General features: G+C 39.7%; 1 protein-coding gene across 1 annotated transcript; it reads left to right on the top strand.

Annotated features, from left to right (window-relative positions):
• Nucleotides 1–13017: 13017 nt before the first annotated feature.
• Nucleotides 13018–17885, top strand: nr4a2a (nuclear receptor subfamily 4, group A, member 2a). The gene is made up of 8 exons (XM_012874022.3): nt 13018–13204; nt 13584–13684; nt 13840–14714; nt 15053–15182; nt 15358–15521; nt 15824–16026; nt 16191–16369; nt 16485–17885. The coding sequence occupies exons 3-8, from the start codon at nt 13842–13844 to the stop codon at nt 16739–16741; spliced, it is 1806 nt and encodes a 601-aa protein (XP_012729476.1). The 5' UTR covers nt 13018–13204; nt 13584–13684; nt 13840–13841; the 3' UTR covers nt 16742–17885.
• Nucleotides 17886–21951: the final 4066 nt, after the last annotated feature.

The raw sequence follows: 21951 nt of genomic DNA on the forward strand, positions 1-21951 counted from the left end.
ATACATAAGTGATATAATTTTAGTTTTTTTATTTTATTTTTCTTCTCATTGTTTGTTTATTTTTTATTTTTATTTTTTTTTTGTAATAGGTGACAGGTCTTGTCGCAGGGTGTAAAGTCATGGTGGGCAGTGGCAGTTCTTGGATGTATGGTACTCTGGGCTAAACCCCTCCTTCTGCTGTCCACCACACAACAACCTCCAATGAATCCCATTCAGTAAAGACGGATGGACGGACACACGGACAGACAGACAGACAAGCAGACAGAAAGATTAAAAGCACCAAAATAATGCTTTAATTTAGTAAAGAATCATAAGATTAAAAGCAGATGTCACCTTAAGCATGGCAACACTGTATAAAAATATAAATTGTGCACACCACTGGGAATACAAATAAGCAACAGAAAACCACTGGAGTATAAAAATGAATGGCAACTCTATGGGCCTTTCTGTCCTGGGCACATAGCTATGTCTATCACCTATATCACCAGAGGTAATGGCAATGGTTTTTTCCAAAGTAAGCAATGTCAGGACTTGCTTTGCCTTAAAAAAACACCTTGACTGGCTTGAAACACAAATGGAGTCTAGGGCATCTATATCAAAACACATCTGTAAATTCAGTGAATACTGCGTTTAAGCTTTTGTGCCGATGACATTACTAATACATTTTACAGTCATTTAGGGTTGTTTGCCATAATCTACAGAGATTTCTGGATTATAACATCACACAACGTCTAGATGTGTGTTATTGTTTTGATATGACTCGTCGGTATGGCTGCTTGACTGCAGTTCCAGTTGATGGTGCGCAAACAAAGCTTTGACAAAAAGATCTCCCACTTCATGAACTCTGCACTTGGCTTTGGATGCCGTCACAGACGAATGAGTAATGTTTCAGCTGCTTTCTGCATGGCTTCCTCCTACAATGGACCACCGGCCGTCATAATGCGGCGCATGGCACTGGCATACAGAGAATTACAGCACTGAATACAGTCTTTATTCCACTGAAAATCATTGTAAATGGTGGAAAACACTCAGATTCTTAGGAAAAACTCAGCACAACAAAATAATGTGCACAACCTCAACGAAATGCAGTTTTGCGCAATGCGCACCAGATTACAGACAGCACTCTAATAACAGATAGTGGGACTTCAGACTGGCAGATAGAACTGATTTAAGGCCTGCTCAGTAACACAGGGTTTGGACCAAGACACTGATTTTAAGAGTTTGTATCTGACAGAATTAAGATTAGGGTTAGGTTTCATTTATTCTTTCTCTGAGTCTTGGAGGAACCAGTGCCCATTCATCAATGGGTGAGTGGCAGGGACTGACTAAAAATAAAATGGCCCTCTTCTAAACAAACTTTTTTTTTTATTGTATCCTTATTTATTTATTTTTTTAGTAAATAGTAAAGGATGAATCATAGTCTTAGAAATTGTCTGATTTAGTACACATTTGCCGTCGCAGTGAGCGACAAAGTGTATTGTATGTAGAAAGATTTAAAATACTACTGCAGGTAGTGTCCATATTTATTATAATGACAGAACATGTGAGATTGTGTGGGTTGTGAGTGTGGTTTAATACAGACTAATGAGCTATATCAGGCTTTCTCTGCATGAACAATGGCCCCTTTCCCATAGCACATACGTTGAATTGTCACGGTCACAAAAGAACGCATATAATGACGGTGGCTGCATTCCGTGTAGGTGAGATCCTGCTGCTATACCAACTGCTTTGAAGTCATGGATTTTCTGCAGAAACATAAAATATTAAGAGTGAGTGGTAGAGTTTATTGATTAAAGGTTTTACTTTACGGTTAAGGCTTCAGAGCTCACTGTCCTTGTTCAGGTTGCAGTTCTCTCCTATCTATGTGAACCACTTCTACCTATTCAACCACCTTTTACATGCAACACTCTATGCAAAAGAAAACCAGTCATCCATTTCATTGTCACATAACTCCAGGGGACAGTACACACTAATAAATGTGTTTCATTATTATGCATATGTCTTTGTACTCCTCATGACAGATTTGGGAAAAATAAGCCATGAATTTTCTGCGTCAAAACTGTCAAACACTATCAAGCAATAAAAACAATACATCACATGCTCATTTATATTCCGGTCTCAATAACATTTCTAAATATTGTCTGTCTCGATTAATTATGAAATCTGCATGTGGCGCTCAGGTGGACGGCACTAAGAGGTGGTAACAAACAAGTTTGACTAACTGTTAATCGAGAAAATGATGGAGCTGAGGTCTCCGAGTGCAAAACGACAAATGAGATTCTTAAATTCACTGCAGTTGTTATCTTGCATACATTACAGGGACAGCATGTACTTCACCTTTTTCAACAGGTAAAATGCAAAGCAAGTTTTAGCTAGTCCCCAGATTCCATATAATTTGATCCATTTTTGTTTAGAGCTTGTTTAAAACGTGCCTTGTTTTCTATTACTATTTAATATGACTTTGCTAACAACCCAGCACCCTGAGCATGGCTCTGTAGGATATGCTCTTACCTGTTTTGTGTTCTGTCAGTGTGAGGTAAGGCCATAAAAACACACACACACAAGGCTCATCTTAGCTTTGACAGCTGTTCCAATTACAATGTCGAATGCCTTGCTTCTGCTTGTAATGCACAGCTCAGCTGGTGATCCACAAAAGAAAAAGAACATCAGCAAACACTGCAATGTAAGTAATGCCTTGGTGAAGCAAACAGCACACATAAGGTCTGGTGCAACTGCTCGAACTGCGCGGAGAATTAATGGATTGCATCTTTTCTTAGTAAGCCAAAAGTTTGCACGCTTTAGTGAAGGAGACATGCAGGTATGCAAAATAACTCAAAGGACAGTGGCTAAGGACAAATCTAGGACACTCGTTTCTTACTTTTTAGGACAGCCCTACTACCAAGTATGGAGAAATATTTTTGTTGTAGTTGGTACATTTATTTTATATGCTTTTTTTCTCCCCGGAACTTTTTCACATTTTATCAAGTCGCAAACACACACTTTCAATATAGTTCATGATGGGAACAATGCACTACAAAGCAGTGGGAAAATGACACGTTTTAAATCAGTTTTTTACAAATGAAAATAGAATTGTGGTGCACATTAGTGTGTAGAAGCGCATTTTGCAGCGATGTCCTTTGTGTGTCTCTGTGGGTTGACTCTACAAGTACATCTAGAGACTGACATGTTTCTTCCCAGCGAAATTGTCAATTTTCAAGTTTTACCACAGATTCCAAATTGGTTTCAGGTATGAACTCTAACACATGAATTTGCTTTGTTCTGAACCTCTGAGTTGTAGATCTGGGTATATGTTTAGGGTCATTGTCTTGCTGGAATATGTATCTCGACCCCAGTCTCAAGTCTTCTGCAGCCTTGAACAGGGTTTCTACCGGCACTGTTCAGCCTTCAGCTCCATCCATCTTCCCATTAACTCTGAGCAGTCGCCCTGCTGAATCCCAGCAGCATCATACTACTTCCGCCAGCTTTCACCGGGAGAAATGTTTTCAGGGAGACAACAAAATATAAAACTGTTCAAGGGGTGGAAATACTGTTGCAGAGTATGAAGATTTAACTTAGATTTGGGTGGTGGTCAGTAGAAGCAAGCTGGCATTAAAAGTAACTACGTAGCTGTGTCCTAAATACATAAATATACCACTTGAGTGTATAAATCATGTATAAATTACATATTTAACGTTATCTGAGCTTTTGACGCACTTTCATTTTAAATAATAAATGCCCTACTTTATCTTGTGATTGACAAAAGCAAATTCATATATAAATTCATTCATTGTCGGAAGAAATATTCAAATTGTTTTAGATTTTTGGTGCTAATACAGTAATACAACTACTGAAAATGTCTTTGCAAGTCCCCTTGCACTAAAACTTCAACTTAGACTCCCATATTTCCCTTATGCACCATAAAATTACTGTTAGTGCAATATGCTACTTTGTAGTGAACAAACGTGGACCTTCGTTGGACTAGTTTTATATTCAGGGCAGCACATACATCTGCAGACTCATGAGCTGATGAATGGGAGAGACCAAAACGAAAGAAGAATGTGCTGATACACAAATGTGTTTGCTGTTTTTGGAGTGTCATTTGTATTGGATCATTTGAATGTGTAATAAATGAAACTATGCTGGGGTTGCACACAGAGTAAATACTATTTGGTGGAACAGTGTAGTTAACTTTGCTTCCAGGAAGCCTTGTAATGTTTTGAATTGTTGGGCCTTTTTAGGGTGTTTCAAAGACTGGCTGTTTTATTATTATTATTATTATTATTATTATTATTATTATTATTATTATTATTATTATTATTATTAATTCTCTATCCATCACTGTTACCTGGAAAGAAAATGTTTCTTTGTCTTTGAGCCACCCAACTGACTTTTGAATTTAAAAGAGCTTTCTAAAGCAAACTATTGATCAAAATTACTCTAAAGATTAAATAATGGAGTGATATCTTAGCAGCAAAGTAATAAGAAATTATGGTGGGTTAAAAACTTTTACATAGTGGCCAAATAATGTCATTTAGAACACACAGACCTAAGCAGACATAAGTCCAATGCTTTTACAGCATATAAATATTTAAGAATCTGTGTCTAGATTTACTACTCATGTGCCTTTCAAAAGTACATTTTGTCACGTTACGAGCACAAGGTTTAATGTCATATATTTAGATGTTATGTGATATACTCAAATATTTCATGATTTCGTAGTGGAATAAAAACAATTCAGAAGTGTTGTTTCCAAATAAAATCTGAAAAGATTGGGGTGTATTTGTATTAATTTGTTTCCACCTTGAATCAATCCTTTCTAGAACCACCTTTTTCTGCAATAGTTTCTGCATATATTTACAGGTATGTCTTTACCAGCTGTGTTAGAGATGAAACAAGGCTAACAGGATCACCCTGTTTTTAGCTCCATCAGTTTTCCCATCAACTCTCACCATCTTCCCTGCCTGTCCTAAACAGAATCCTAAAGAGTATGACGTTGCCATCCCCATGATACATTGTAGGGATGGTCACATCAGGATAATCTGCAGTTATAGTTTTTATTTCTTTTCTAACCAAACACAGCTTTTTGCATGAAGGTACATTTTGGAATTGGTTGTTTTACACCATAAGTTTATTTAGGATTTTATTTAGGGGGATAAGGACAAAGGAGGCTGAACTAAAGCCACATTTTTGGGGGGATTTTGCCTTCCACTATTTAATCTTGGTTCATTGGATAAAATGCCAATATGACAAAATGTAAAAAAAAAAAAAAAAAAAATTCACAGGGTGTGACTAATTTTGCACTACATACTTGGTAATCTCCCGCAACTTCAGAGATCTGAACCCATCGTGCAGTGCTGGTGTCATAACTGATGAAGCATCTTGTACTGGTGAAGAACCCAGTGTGCCTTGTTCTTTGGATGGTTCATCGTTTCAAGCGGAACCCAGGAGGAGTGAAATCCTTCCCTCCAGCTACTTAGAGGGAAAAGCCTTGAAGCTTAGGAAAAGCCTTATCCAATGCGCTCATTATCCACTCTGCGACACTTTGGTGAGGCCGAAACAGAACGGCAGATTCCAGCACAAAAAGAGATCTGCCGCAGCATGCCGACAATCGGAGCAAAAAACCTCAGTGGAAACAAGATTGTTTCTGTGCAGACCGCAAAAGTTTAAAGGGAAACAGCATAAAATAATCACACAAGCGCATGCTCCATCTCAAAGAACAATAACACATGCTCTGACTTTTACTCATAGTAAATAACTGGAATGTTATAATGTTTTGATAGCTTGATAGCCTGCAGCACTGACACGGCTGGTTCTGTGAATCCACAGTCAAAACAATTACAAAGAGATTCAGAACCGAACAGTCCTCTCATCCTTTTGTAATTCAGACATAATATTAATCAAACAAATCTTCTTTGAAAAAAAAAAAAAATCTAGTAGTTTGTCTGATTTTCAGAGGGCACAATCCAGCCAGCAATTGATTGTGGAAGCAGGGACACCTGCAGCTTCAGAATACATTTCCACTTTCAGGAGGATTGAAAAAGAACAGAAAAACACCAGCGTGAGGAAATATTGCCCCTCCGCATGAATATGCAGGGACTTGATACCAGCAGTGTCATTACTAATGTTGCTGCCAATTACAGAGCATGTCATGACACTGTGATTCATGAATATTCATCACTGACTGATATAGACAGCAGCAGTATGCAGAGGCCTCTATTCCCATTTTACTGTCTCATTGTGAATGGTGAACAGATACCTCCATCATACCATCGAGGCGCCTTCCAGCTGCAAGACAAGCTGCTCCATAAGGCATTGCTAGTTAACAGTGTGTTATATAAAGGTGTATAAAAGTGATGAAGTGCTTCCTGGCTCTAAAGAGCAGGCATTAAAGCATATTAAGTAGACGTTTAGGCTTGTAAAGTGGGAATCCAGGAATGGAAGGAAGACACCGAACAAAGAGATGCCTTCAGGGTCGGTCTGTACAGTTATCAGAAAGTTTGAGACCTGCCGAAGGTTAGAGATGAAACAAGGCTTGTGAATATGGGGAGCAGGTTTTCTACTCTTGGCTTCGTTTGAAAATGAAGACAGCGACTCTTTTTAAAATGTATTTATTCTAGTTTTGAGAAGAGAAATCAAGAGCTGCTATGAAAAATAAATTATTGATGATTACAAATTTGGAAAGAAAATGTAAATCAATACATTTTCTGTCTTTTTGTGGTAGTAAACTTAGGGATTTAGTGATTCTGCTTTTTAGGGAGCATTTGGCTCTAATTTGCAGTGCCTTATATAACAAACGCTTTAATAACTGCTTTGTCTGCAAGCCTTTTTTTGGGAGAGGCAAAGGTTGAACAAGAAGGGCCTTCCCTCCATTCTGTGCCTTTAAACAAATCATTTAATTCTCATACTCTTAACCTCTGCAAGTTGTCTATTTGATTAGGTAAGTGACTAATTATGAAGCAAAACAATGATAAAATGGTCAAATCTAATGTATAATTACATTTTATTGTATAGGATTTATTGGAAGGTGTTGTATTGCTCCCTATTTTCACAAATTCCCTCCTCATCCCTGTTTGGTTCAGCCAACACTTCAAATACAACATATTCAGACTCCTGATCAAACTGCAATAACTGCAGTGTAGATATAATTCATTGGAGTTGCATAACAATATAGTAGACGAAGGAAGTTATTGGTTGTCAAAGTGTGACAACCACTGTGAAACATCGATGTGAAAGACCCAATTCATGACTTATTCATGCTCAGTACATAACATCCTGTAGCAGAAAGGCTCCTTTTCATACCAAATAAAGTCACGTAAAACACAACCAAAACTCTAAGTGTACCAAATAACATTAAGCTACACCCTTATCAGGACCCTACATATCCAACACAAAACCTTTGTTTGCTCCTTCACTTTTTGAGCTGGTAGGTTCAATGAACCAGATATCTAAAAGCTCTTGGAAAATATAGGAAATTCAGATCTTTGGAAGCATTCTAATATGCTTTAGGAGCTGTGTCTGGACCTTCCTATCCCTCTTGTGAAAAGTCACTGCAAAAACAGCAATGAAGCAAACTCAGACAACCAGTTTTATCAGATTGTTAAACCTCCTTTTCACCTTTTTAGAGCATATTGTAGCTGTTTGGGGGAAAAAAAATAATAAAAAAGTGTTTATTATGTTAACTTTAATCCCCAAACCCTTGCAAACTTGAGGGTAATGTTCAATATATAAGACCCTGGAAAACACCATATCCTTTTGTTATGTCCTGAAATATCCACCAAAACCAATATTAACCATGATGATATGTGTAATATTTCCTTGGCTAGAAATGTAATGTGGAAACCATTTGAAACAGCTAAAAATACTAAATAGCTGAATACTAGCCCATAGAGATTTATGGTCTTTATTCGGTAGACTAATTTATTAAAGTTACACACACTGCAATATAACCTTGCCTGCAAGATGAATTCTTGATATTTGTGGTATTTGTGGGTTCACAAACACACAAGAATCAGTCTTGTACCGCTCCTGCTTCAACCATTTGTGTTTGAACCAAAAACGGTTCGGACCAATCACAGTGCAGTATTGAGGTTTGAGGCGGGACATACCGGTGCGACGAAAGCATGAGTGGCTGAGCTCAGAGCCGAACCAACACAAACACGGCCGCACAGGAGGACTGCTATCACAACTGTTTTGTAAGAATCCACAATTTCATCTTTGAAAGAAGAACCGCAAGAAGTGCCTTAACTAGCTTGTGGTTTGTCATAACATCTGCTGCTTAGATTTTAATTTGATACTCCGATTGGCTAAAACCAACCTTTGCTAGACAGGCACTTGGTGTTGCTTCGTCCAATCAGCTCAGAGCTCAAATTTCTGCTGAAATTTCCTTTTTTACCCAAACAGATTCTAATGGAGCAGTCCCAGATTGATAATGTGCAGAACAAGAGTCCTACACATTATCTGGCTGTCCAAGTTAACTGGGATGTAAACTTCTTATCTTTGTTCAAACATGTTTAAACTGAGGGAAATCCAGTTTTATTAGTTGACCATATATCATTTCTGGGTCTATTTTTATACAGGAGTTTTTGTAGAGTTAAGATATAACTGTTGTTTTCATCTGCACCATACCTGGAGTTAGACTGGAGGCAGTGAGTTAATAAAGCCTTTTACTGGAGTATGAGTCAGAGGCTTTGGGGTCCAGCTCTAAACGTCATTTACATCTGTGCGATTTCTCGCCACACTATCTTCTGTTCAAATCCCCTTTAATAAAATGTAGCATATAATTTGGACAGATTTGTGAAGGAGAATATTGTATTGTCGATTACACCATGTCACTTGCACACAGTGAATCTCATATTTTTGAAAACGATTCCTTTCTACCATTAAAGCAAGAATTTAATAATAATGATTTAACGCCATAAGACATATAAGCAGAGCCAGCCCAACGCACAAATAAACCAAGGCCACCAGACCAGGAGGGGGCCCCCAAGAGCCCTGTTTTTCCTAATAGGATTAATATCAGCATTTGTTTTGTTGTTGGTTTTACAGTCAACTATATAAAACATAACCAGCTTGAATTTGATCCAGTGTTATTTAAAAAAAAATACAGCTTACTTACATTTAAAGTTTTTGATGATCTTAAATTAGTCAGCCAAATACCTATGTTCCGTTTAAACAAAGAAAGTACAATTTTTATAGTTTGATTGTTGTGTTACTAGAGTCCTGATTTATACTGCTATTCTTATGTAATGCTTTCTGTGGCTTGTGTCATATTTCATGCACACTATAACAGTTTGCATACATAGCTTTAAAGGGAACTGACAAGTTTACTATGTGTACTTGTAAAACGACCAATTAAACCTTGCCACATCTTCCTCACTCTTCTGCATCTATGTTGAAACATTGGACAACGTCAGAGAAATAATCAAGTCTCCACAATTTATTCATAGCTTTAGACCTAAAAACCAAATTAAAAACTGAATATTCTAAGTTCACTTTCTTTGACAAACAATGCAACTAGTCTCTGCATCTTTGGAGATTTGAATTGTAACACTCATGATACAAAATACATTTAAAAAACCCCAATGTTTTTTTTTTTTTCAAGAAAATAGGTCGAAGCAATACAAGATATTTGTATTTCATCTTGACAAGAATGGATACGTAAAATATTATTTTGACCTGACAATGTTTTTATATTATAAACATATAAAAAACATGTAAAACAAATGCACTATGAGTATATAATTAAGTAGGATGGTGCTGTTTGTGTCTCGTCTGGAAGTGGGCACCCAAACTTAAATTCTGCCCTGGGCTCCATTCAACCTCAGGCTGGCCCTGCATATCAGCTAAACAGGCAACAGAAGGAACTACAGCATGCAGCTGGAAGGACTCCACCCTGGGTCTGTGTCTAATTACACGTTTTGCATCGCTGTCAGATTTGCAGATGTTAATGCTGATAAAACTCACAATCTCATGCAGACCAAACACTAAATGGTGCTGATAGAGACCAACACGGTGAGGACCGCTGGCAAACTAGAGGCAAATGACGTAACAGGCTGACGTAAATTGGAGGTTGACAAGGGAAGTTTGTTTTGCATGCAGGGCACAGTTTTCAGAGTGAAAGCCGCCTACGTGGGGCCACATGATATGAGGGTGCTGATCCACGGTGGATCGCGTGCTGATCGCTGTTCACTCTTTGTGTGGATCCCCTCAAGTGCAGCCAACTGCTGTTTCAACTGTAACTGATCCATAAGCGCTATTTAATTTGGACACAAGGAGAAGACAAAGATGTGGTTACAGTCAGCAGCAAATTATTAATAAATGTGAGATCTGAGAGCAACTGAAAAAGATAATCCCCTCGTTTTTTTACACATTTGCCTCAAACATTGTGACAAATGATGTCGGGAGATTCCTTCAAAGTTACCATTTTAGTCTAAGCAAACCTCTGTGTGTAAAAATCTCTTTTTTATCAGGGTCCCTTAACTGTGCATAAAAATGTGTCCCTTTTGCTGTATTCATTATAATAATTAAATAGGTAAATGTTTTCAATCCTCTTTGAACTGTTGAATCAGATATGCACAATGTGACCATGCTGTGTCTATACATAAATATTTTAACAACCACAGCATACTTCAAAAAGCAGCAGGGCTACAGAAGACTATTTTTTGTTATTTACAGTTAGGTATTTTAATCATACAGACCATTTGGTTGGATAGTGCCAGGCACTGAACTTTATCAAATTTTGTTGCACTAAAACCACAACTGTTTAGTGCGATTACTGTCAAACTATGTATGAGAACAACACAAACTATTATCTAAGTGGTAGGTAGAAGAACAATGATACATGGTTTTCACTTTTTTCTGAAAAGTGTGACATTCGGTCCTCTTTACCTTGATGATCCCAAATAAATTATAGTTTAAAATACGTTTTTGTCCATTCTCTTGTGCAAAATATAAACTCTGTCAGACAGGATGGAGATTGTCTATGAATTGCATGTTTTCATGTCTCGCCACAGATTCTGAATCCGACTTAAATCTGGACTTTGGCTGGACCATTTTAGCACAGAAATGTTTTTGGTTCAATCTAAACTATTCCATTGTAGCTCTGGTTGTATATTTAGGGTCCATACACTTTAGAGTTGCATTTATATTGAGATTAAATGACACTCAGAAGGACTTTACTGAATAGGAAACTTCTCAAGATATATGCTGTGCTGGATTTAGTTAGGAATGTAAGATTAAAAGGGGGCTTAATACAAATGCATGCCACACTTTTCAGACTTATATCCATTTGACAAAACTGAAAAACAAGTATCCTTTTCCGTACTTTTCACCGCTCTGCACTGCTTTGTGTTTATTTATCTTATTGAATTATGACAAAACGTGAAAAAGATCAAGTAGGATGAGTACTTTTGTCTGGCAAAAACACCTCAAAGGAAAACCGGCAGCTTTAAAGTTTAATAGTAAAAATGCCTCTTTGTTAACTGTGGCTGATGCACAATAGTGTCCTCTAGAGGTGAGTGTAACCATTTTGTACATCGTCCTTCCTCAACCCCTGTTCACAGTGTTCCTGTGTGCTGTTAGTCTTGGCTGCTGCTTTAAGACTGATGCTGCGGTGGTTTGTATAATAAAGCAGCAGCGCACCAGCAATATATAACGCCGCTTGCTTTGCCATGCTGACTGTAGCATGTGGAGCCAACTCTCCGCATATGTGCTCCCCTTCCGCTCTTTCCCGTGCTTTCACTGCACACGCCAGGACCCATCTAGAAAGATTTAGGCCACAACTCAGCTGGCCACAAGGTGCTTGTGTAAGATTACTCTGAGATCAGTTTGTTTCATCGCTGCAGAACAATAAGTCCTGGAGATTATTTTGGCCACTGCGTCAACCTGAGCGTTTTTCTACGTCAGTCCATTCTGCCAGCTCCTATCACACTTCCCTCTCAGGGGATTAAATTGGGTCCCCTGTGACAACTGGCTACAGGCCCACTAATTATCCCCCCTTCCTCCTGCAGCAGCTCACGGTGCTATGAATAGGTTAGCCCCACCCCAACTGAGGTCTAAATTTGGAACACAATTGAAACAGAGAAATCTCATCAGAAGATAACAAAGAATAATATTGACCCTTGGTTCATTAGGCCTGTTTATTACAGTAGTGAGAGTGACGTATCACTCACACTGTGACATCATGTAGCTCAGATTTACCAGTGCACGGGGATCTTTATACCACTCTGAGATCATGGTATTAAGGAAATATAGGAAAGTCAGCTTGTTCTCCCAATAGATGGGATTTATTACCCGATCATCAGCTGCTGTTTAAGAAAAAAAAAAAGTGAGCGAAGAAGATATGACTTGCTGCAACCCTGACATCTGTATGACAACAGAAAATGAATTTTCTCTTTTGAAAATCAAATTCCAAACTACAAAAATCCATAATCCAAAATCCATAATCTCAGACTACCAGAACTGGACGGACAGACGGATGGATGGATGAGTATAAAGAAAGGGTGGATGGATGGATGGATTTAAAGACAGTGAAAACGAAGAAAAAAGTCCAGAAGTAAAAATATTTTTTCCATACTTATCCAGGCGTGAAAAAAAAAAACTTTTTTCCAACTTTTCCAGGGTTTTCTGGTTTGTGCAGGAACTCTGGTGCTCAAATGGTGATCAATCACTAAACATTAGAACTTGATCTCATCACTTATCCAATCTTACACTTAAGGACAGACATTAAATCCACATCCCAGACTCTAGAGATGTCATCTTTAACAGGCATGACGCTGAGTCCAGAGCAAACACTGAGCTGAATTTAGCTGGGCTCACCCTCCACTACATCCTCTGCTTAGGTCCATGCGGGAAGAAGCACACAGGGCGCGCACACCACAAGACAAACACACTCACGGGGAAAATTATGACTTGGGAAAGTTCCCAAGCGGATTGGTGGGCGTCGCTGTCGACGCCGATGACGTCGCGCTCTGAAACACGTGGGCCACGGCATCCAGCGCTCACATAAACAAAGCCACATTGAGGCAGACTGGATAGTTAGAGCTGGTGTCGCTGTCAGTGCGCGGAGTCACACACTGTTTGCCCGTTTGGCGTTTTTTTTTTGCCAAAGACGCTCATGAGGTCTTGGAGGTTTTAAACAAAATTGATGGTTACCAACTATATGCCTATTGCATGGACTAAGAGCAACGATCCTGATGTGAAAAAGGTAAGATCTAAAGCTTTTCTTTTAACCAAAGCAGAACATCGGCGCGCTTGCTTCTCTCTTGGATATTTCAGTTCAGATGTTTATTTTTTTACTTCTTATTTTGAACTGAAACCACGCAAAATCTGAGTCTAGTTCTGAAAATTAATGTGTGCTGATTTGTTGTTAGATGAATATGTTGATTTTTGCTTTCCAAACAAGTCGTCAGTCATGCGTAAAGTTCACCCCAAATGCTCTCAAACATCAAAACTCAAACAATTCCACAAGCTGGTTTGAGATTAAGAATTGTTTCGCGTGTGTGTGTTTTGTAACCCCCTGTTTGTTTCAGCACATTTGTTAAAAAGCATTACATATTAAATCTAAGAAGTATTTGCTTTTTTAGGGGAAGGTCCAGAAAAGAGGCGCTCTCTTCAATCCTGACATCCACACAACTCCTAACATTGTCCGTTTCAAGTGTCACCGGAAAACTGTCAAAAGCTTGAGGTAAGATGTGGATAAATTATCCATCGCTGTAAAACAACAGGACATTTATCAGATCATGTTTATTCTAACACTTTACATGCAATTTCGTGTGAGTCGGTGGATGTGATTTCCACGATTTGCTTCTAATACCAGTGTTTCTGTTCCCTGGTTTGCAGCCATGCCCTGCGTCCAGGCTCAGTATGGATCATCACCTCAAGGAGCCAGCCCCGCTTCCCAGAGCTACAGCTACCACACCGCAGGAGAGTACAGCTGCGACTTCCTAACACCCGAGTTTGTTAAGTTTAGCATGGACTTGACCAACACTGAGATCACAGCCACCACTTCTCTGCCGAGTTTCAGCACCTTCATGGACAACTATAACACCAGCTACGACGTAAAACCGCCTTGTCTGTATCAGATGCCGCACTCTGGAGAGCAGTCCTCCATCAAGGTGGAGGATGTCCAGATCCACGGCTACCACCAGCAGAGCCACCTGCCTCCCCAGTCGGAGGAGATGATCGCTCACTCTGGGCCTATGTACTTCAAGCCGTCCTCGCCTCACTCCCCGAGCACGCCGAACTTCCAGATCCAGTCCAACCACATGTGGGAAGACCCGGGCTCGCTTCACAGTTTCCACCAGAACTATGTCGCGGCCACGTCTCACATGATAGACCAGCGCAAGAACCCCATGTCGAGACTTTCGCTCTTCTCGTTCAAGCAGTCCCCGCCCGGCACCCCCGTGTCGAGCTGTCAGATGAGATTCGATGGGCCGTTGCACGTCTCCATGAACCACGACGGCCCGGGTGCAGCGCACCGCGGCCTGGACGCGCAGAGCTTCGCGGTGCCCAGCGCCATCAGGAAGCAGGCCGGTCTGGCCTTCCCTCACTCCCTACAGCTCGGACACGGGCACCAGCTGGTGGACAGCCAGGTGCCGTCACCCCCTTCCAGGGGATCGCCGTCAAACGAGGGTTTATGCGCGGTGTGCGGGGACAACGCAGCCTGCCAGCACTATGGAGTGAGGACCTGCGAGGGCTGCAAAGGATTCTTTAAGGTGAGCTTGAAAAGAGCACCGACGTGAGATAAATTATATATTAAAAAAAAACATCTTAATCGAACCAAACCGCCACCATTTAGGATCAGATTATAACCACACAGCTAAACCTCAAAGGGACGCGTAAAATATGAGCGATCACGCGTGTGTGTTTGCCGCTCTATTCCCTCTTGTTAGTTACAAACAGGACACACAGATAGTGCTGATATCATATCGTTTCAATCTTTCCATTTTTTTTATGTTGTGTTGCACCCAGTAAGTTCTGTTCACGTAATATCTGTCCTTTGTAACGGGCCTGCAGGGTGATGGTTTGTGTGCATCTGCTTTCTTTTTCGCAGCGCACCGTTCAGAAGAATGCAAAATATGTGTGTTTAGCCAATAAAAACTGTCCTGTTGACAAACGCCGAAGAAATCGGTGCCAGTTCTGCCGCTTCCAGAAGTGCCTTGTCGTCGGAATGGTGAGAGAAGGTATGTTTTACGTTCTAGACTTGAACAATCTTGAGTTTTATTATATAAATCGCATCTATATTATTACAACGTGCGCGTAAAACAAGTTTGGGTTTTATTCTGTTCAGATTGATAGTTTTACGCACAGCAACAAGAAAATACATATTTTTTTTATTTGAACATTTTCTGGACGCAGTTGTCCGAACAGATAACCTGAAAGGACGGAGAGGACGCCTACCATCCAAACCCAAAAGCCCACAGGAGCCCTCCCCGCCTTCGCCACCGGTGAGCCTCATAAGCGCGCTGGTTCGGGCCCATGTTGACTCCAATCCCTCCATGTCTGCACTGGATTACTCAAGAGTGAGTGAAATACACTCTTACCAGAGAATAAGAAAGACTGCCGGCCTTTTTCTTAATTCAGTCCTGCTAAATTTATCACCCTTAAGGTTTTGTGTAATCTGTCGCTTGGACGCCAAACTTTGTCAGGCTTTTATTTCAGAGTACTTCACATCGGAACTTAATAAAAAGACATGAATTTAATAGCGAGCAGCTCCCTCTCTCTCTCTTTCTCTTTCTCACCACTTGGAAATGGGCATTTGCAATTTCACGGATTATATATTTTAAGGGGATCTCATTAAGGCGATGTTTAAATTAAATTCCAGTTCCAGGCGAACCCTGACTACCAAATGACCGGAGACAACACTCAGCACATCCAGCAGTTCTATGACCTCCTGACGGGCTCCATGGAGATCATCCGAGGCTGGGCGGAGAAGATTCCGGGCTTCTCAGAACTCCCGAAGCAGGATCAGGATCTCCTCTTCGAATCTGCCTTCCTGGAACTCTTCGTCCTGCGGCTGGCGTACAGGTGAGTAATTGCAAAATAAAACAAAGCGGGCTTTTTAGATAAGAATTATTCAGGCTTCATTGCGCTTGGCTTTATTAGGTGGCCAGTAATTAGAAAGGCTCTTAAATCCCCCTCATTTATTGCCGTGTGTAATTAATGGCGTTTTTTTTTGTTTTTAATTGCAGGTCCAATCCGGTGGAAGGGAAACTTATATTTTGTAATGGAGTGGTGTTGCACAGACTGCAGTGCGTCCGTGGGTTTGGAGAGTGGGTGGACGCCATCGTGGAGTTTTCTTCCAACTTGCAGAGCATGCACATAGATATCTCGGCTTTCTCCTGCATCGCAGCTTTGGCCATGGTGACAGGTGCGTTAAAGCGCATAAAACATGCGTTTGGAGAGGGGGAGGGGGAGTTTTAACATAAAAAACATCAACAATGATTTGCTTTTTATTCATTGTTGGTGTTTTCTTTGTTTTGCAGAGCGTCACGGGCTCAAGGAACCGAAAAGAGTCGAGGATCTCCAAAATAAGATCGTCAACTGCCTGAAGGATCAAGTGACATTCAATGGCGGCGGTTTGAATCGGCCCAACTACCTGTCAAAACTCTTGGGGAAGCTCCCCGAACTGCGCACACTTTGCACCCAAGGTCTGCAGCGTATCTTTTACCTAAAACTAGAGGACCTAGTCCCCCCGCCAGCAATAATTGACAAACTTTTCCTCGACACCCTACCTTTCTGAGGGGAAAACTCAAAGAACTTCCACAAAAAGACTCTCTGATGCGAACTTAACTGATGGTGTTTGGCCCCCTATTTTCCTTTTCTGAAATTCACAAGCTAATTGAACAATACGTAATGAAAATTCATGGAAAAATATCAGAAATGAGATGCTGAGATTTTAATCGCTATATATCTATTCTTTCTTTCTTTCTTTCTTTCTTTCTTTCTTTCTTTCTTTCTTTCTTTCTTTCTTTCTTTCTTTCTTTCTTTCTTTCTTTCTTTCTTTCTTTCTTTCTTTCTTTCTTTCTTTCACAATACAGTGTAATATATCCCATTTCTATATACAGCATATATGAATACACACAGCCACACGCATAACTGTATATTACGATAGATTACACGGTGCCTCAAAACGCATCGGTTTATAACATGTGTACAGAGTTTGTTATAATGAAGAAAAAAAAAACTTTTCTCTCCTGTTTTTCCTTTTGTTTTGGACTCGTGCCTATATATGTGTTTCTGACCGGATTCCCAAAAAGTATCCAGATAAGATAACGCATGTTCCAACTTTTTTTTTTTCTTCATTCTCTTGTTCTTTTATAGGCACTTGCTAAGGTGATGTCTATATATAGAAAAATATACCGGACACTATGTAGTCTGCTAGATTTGATACAGATTCGTAGTTATGGCATTCCTTATATGGACACAAATATCTCATCATCTGTATAGAGAAACCTGAGGGGACCCCCATGGTGTTTGTAAAAAAAAATCAAAAAACAAAAAAAACCTGTCAGACATTCCTCGTTTGTATGTGCTGTAAGTATTGTTGCTGTTGAATATAAACGTTTCTATATATTTATTATTTCTATTGCCAGGAGCTACACTAAAGCATGGTGCAATTTAAACGACTTAAAAAAAATCCCTCCATCAAAGTTCATGCTGAGCACGTTGTCTAAGTTTTTTTTAATGTCTTTATGAGCGTCTAGGTAGCTATAATTTAACACGTTTGGAAGCGGAAAAGGGAAACAGTGTGTGATGTAGGCCTCCCTCTTTTTGGCATCATTATGTAATAATTACAACTTGTGTAAACGCTTTCGGTGCCGACTTCGAAAACTTTAGAGAGAAAGAAATATTTAATGTTTACAAATAAAACTTTGAAAACAATTCTTTGCTAAACATTTCATCTGAAATTAATATAAATCACCCTAACAGGCATGACAAACTTTGGCATAGTTTTTTTTTCTTCCCCCATTTAAACCGACTCAGTTTTTTTTATTATTATTATTGTCTTGACCCATGGTCTCTAATTGCGCTAACAGGTTGTAATTAAAGCCGGAGCTGAATTGTGGTAATTATATCTTTTTTTTGTGTGATTTAATTTTGTTCAATTTAATTTTTTAATTGATGTCTTTTAAAATAAACCAAGATATTGCTGTTAAGACTATGGACAATCTCCAAACAATAGGCCGGTAGATCCATTTGTTATATCTTCTGATTTCAATATTTTTTGGTTTCCCATCACTTCGCGCTCCTAGGTTTAATTTACGCCCCCGCTGAGCGACACTAATATTACAGTTTAATACGAATTTATTTAGGAATTAATTTCAATCAGTTTGCTGCAAGCTTGCCGATATTTATAGTGTTTTGAGATAAAAAAAATACCTTGCTACATGTAAAATATTCAAAGCATTCGTCTTAATACAATTCCGAACATGTTTAATAATGTTTTAAACAAATCAATGTCTGATTCTGTTCGTTTTTTTAAAACTTTAAAGAAAGTAAAACTTGGCAGTTTTCGCTTGTTTGTCGTTATATAACGTTTAAAGTCGCAATTAATTTGTTGTTTCCACTTTTTTTTATACAATCTATTTCCATAAAATTGCAGCGTTTCGCCGTCTTAGCCGCAGAAATATGATTTAAAACGCCCGACTTTACGCAAAAAACAAAACACGACAGCAAACACGGACAACGCAAAAAAAAATAAAAAATAAAATAAAATAAAAATACTGCGAAAATACTTTCATGCTTTATGAAACTAAAAGGCTGTTGTTTCAAAAGCTCCAACCGGTTATCAAATGTATACTAAGTAAGTAAAATAAAATTAACGTGTGATGATTTCCTCCACAAATCTGATATTCACGGAGAAATTTAGAAGAAAGCCACCGCGCGCGCGCGCAAAAAAAGGCAAAAGTCTTGTTTGCAGCTTAGAGAAAGAGCAAACTTGTAAGAAAATATAGTGTGCGGTCAAAAGTATCCAAAATTGACACTTTGGCTTGAAGGTAAAGCGCTGTGGTGGTGGCAGCATCATGCAGTGTGGATGATTTTCTCTCAGCGGGGACAGGGAAGCTGGTCAGAGGTGATGGAAAGATAAATGGAGCGAACTACTGTAAGAATCCCTGTTAGATGTTTTTAAGAATGGGGCTCTGTAAGAATAAAGTTTAACCGCTGAGATCACACATTAAATCCAAAACACTGACGTGTGAGAAACTAAAAAGCAGGATGAACGGGCAATAACCAAGCGCAACAGATGCCAACGAGGATTCTCTAGCTGAGAAGCAATAATGCTTCGCAAAGGTAAAAGCTGACCGCGCAGAGGTGCACGACTTGTGTGTTTGATGAAAGTTGCCTCGCAGGGGAAGAGTGTGAAGACGAAAGAAGAGTGTGCGAAAAGCCACGTGGGGGACACAGCAAACCGCATGTCGAAGGAGGCACCTCTGGTCAGAAGAGACCGACTTTAAACTTTTTTTCTGTCTACAACCAAAACGCTGTGCGGTGACACACACAAGTCCTGCATGATGCTGTCAGGCTAGTTCTCTTCGTTGACAGCAGTTCCAGGGTTGGTGGAGAGATGGAGGAAGTTTTGGATGGGAATGATAATCTCTAAAATAAAGTTTCACCGTTTTGATCGGCCCGTAATAACATTCTAAAAGCTGAGCTTTAACAAAGTCAATAAAAAGCGCGACTTCCAAGTGCAAATAGAAAGAAAAAATGAGCTTGCAGCTGTAATGCATTCACTCTTCCTTTACCTTGAGACTTAATTGCGCGGAGGTGACGCGTCGTTATTTGTCGTACGGCAGCGCTCCGTCTGTCAAATAGTATATAAAATAGATTTTCTACGTTAACCTACGTTAGTTTAATTAATTTATTCATTTTATTGTTGAACGGCGCTCGTCCTTTTTTTTCTTCTTCTTATAAAATACACGAGTCAAACATACAATTTGGCGTAAATGCGCACAAAGCGGATTTAAAAGTCGTTTAGATCCGCGCAAAAGAACAGCAGAGATGGCCCGATCAGAGCGAAGCAGGGCCGCTGTCACAAAGCGTCTCCCTCACACTGTCAGCTTAGAGAGGTGACGGCGCGCAGGGCTCTGAGGCACGACTTCTCCACATTTATCACATGATCACGGTGAAGGGAACAGCTTATTTTGAGAGATAATAGCAGCAGGCAATAAATTGTCTAAATGATTAGATCGTCAGCGTAAAAGCGCTAATTCCAAGGCAAATTGGGATTCCGTTCAGAACCAGTTTGCTGACATTTAACAGATCTGCTGAAAAAAAAGGGGGGAGGGGGGGGGGCAGATGACAATGTCACAAGTTTCCCTTTGTTGACTCTAAGTACAGTTGGGGGTTTAAAGATGTCTATCCCGATACAATAAAACATGACTCATGGAGCTAATATTTCTGTCAGTGTTTGTGCATAATTACACACGCCAAAGGAGTTTGTCTCTAAATTCATAACAGACCCTCATGATTTTTTATCCTTTTTTTACTATTATTATTACTAGTATTATTTCTCGACGTCGGTTGAAGCTTTTGCGGGTACTGTTTCAGCACAAACAGGCAGACAAAAGGAGAACAGATTTTCAACAAGTGACCAATGCAGCCCGAGCTTGCAGGTGAAAGAGGCCGCCGTGTTCTGGGAGAACATGCTGCTGCCAAGCGCTTCTCTCCACGGTGCGAGAAAGGCATCGAGTTATAACAGCTGAGTTTTGCTGCACAGATTACAGCACCAGCACGCATGCCTCATGCCTGCAGGGAAGCATTTGATTATGTTGCATGATGCACATCAGCTGCACGTTTTGACTCATTTGGTGATGCAGGAACCTGTGGCTGCGCAGAAAATTCATTAATGTGTTAGAGGCTTGGGTGATAATTTTTTTTCCTTTACTGCTTTGAATCCTCTTTCTGTTTATTTTTCAGTAATTCACTCATGAAAGCTTTTGAAAAAATGTAAAGCCACAGTAATTTCAAATATGTATTTTTGCTGTTTCATGGAAGATTGGAAGACATTTGAAACGAAGGCCCTCCGTTGCTGACAATACTCCAAAATTGGATTAATCTTGTAGTAAAAGTGTTTTATTTTAAGAGGGAAAGTGGCCCTTAAAGGACTGCAATTTTATCTCTGCGTATTATTCATATCAAGTCAGTAAAAAAGGTGAACTCATGTCATTCATAGATGCATTACGCACAGAGTTGCATATTTTAAGTGTTTATTACTTACTTTGCAGATAAAAATCCAAAATTCAGTTTTCTGAAAATCTGAATATTACATCAGACCAGTGAAATCTTTTAAAAATAAAAATCCTGACCTGTTGAAAAATATAGCCATGTACTGCACAGTATTTGAACTCAATACTTACAAATTACATCTTCAGTGCCATGTGCCATGGAGATGATCAGCCTGTGGCTCTGCTGAGGCGTTAAAGAAACCCAGAGATCTTCTGTACTCTTATTGCAGATTCCAAGTTTGATTTCTGAATGAAATAGAAAAAAAATCACACGGAAAGGGGACTTTGGACCACTGAGCAACAGTCCAGTTCTTTTCCCCCTGGTAGCCTAGGTAAGATACTTCTGACCTGGTCTCTGGTTCAGGAGAGAGTTAATAAGGAATGAAACAGTTGTTGCTCATGTCCAGGATACACGTGTGGTGGCTCTTGAAGCACTGACTCCAGTCACAGTCAAAACCTTTTGAATCTCCACCATTCTTAACTAGGGTTTTGCTTCATAATGCTCCCAAGGTTGTGGTTAACCTTCTTGTCCGTGTACCTCATTCAGTCAGATTTTTTCCTTCCACTCAACTTTCCATTAATTTGCTTGAATACAGAATTGTGTGAACAACTAATTACTTCAGCGACGAGCAATGTGGTTTACCTTAGGCTCACACTGATTACGGTGCGGGTTACGGTACTGATCCAGTTCCGGCTTGCCGCAAACCCCCTCTTACACTGCTCC

Source organism: Fundulus heteroclitus, chromosome 7, assembly GCF_011125445.2.
Source record: "Fundulus heteroclitus isolate FHET01 chromosome 7, MU-UCD_Fhet_4.1, whole genome shotgun sequence".
Classification (NCBI taxonomy): domain Eukaryota; kingdom Metazoa; phylum Chordata; class Actinopteri; order Cyprinodontiformes; family Fundulidae; genus Fundulus; species Fundulus heteroclitus.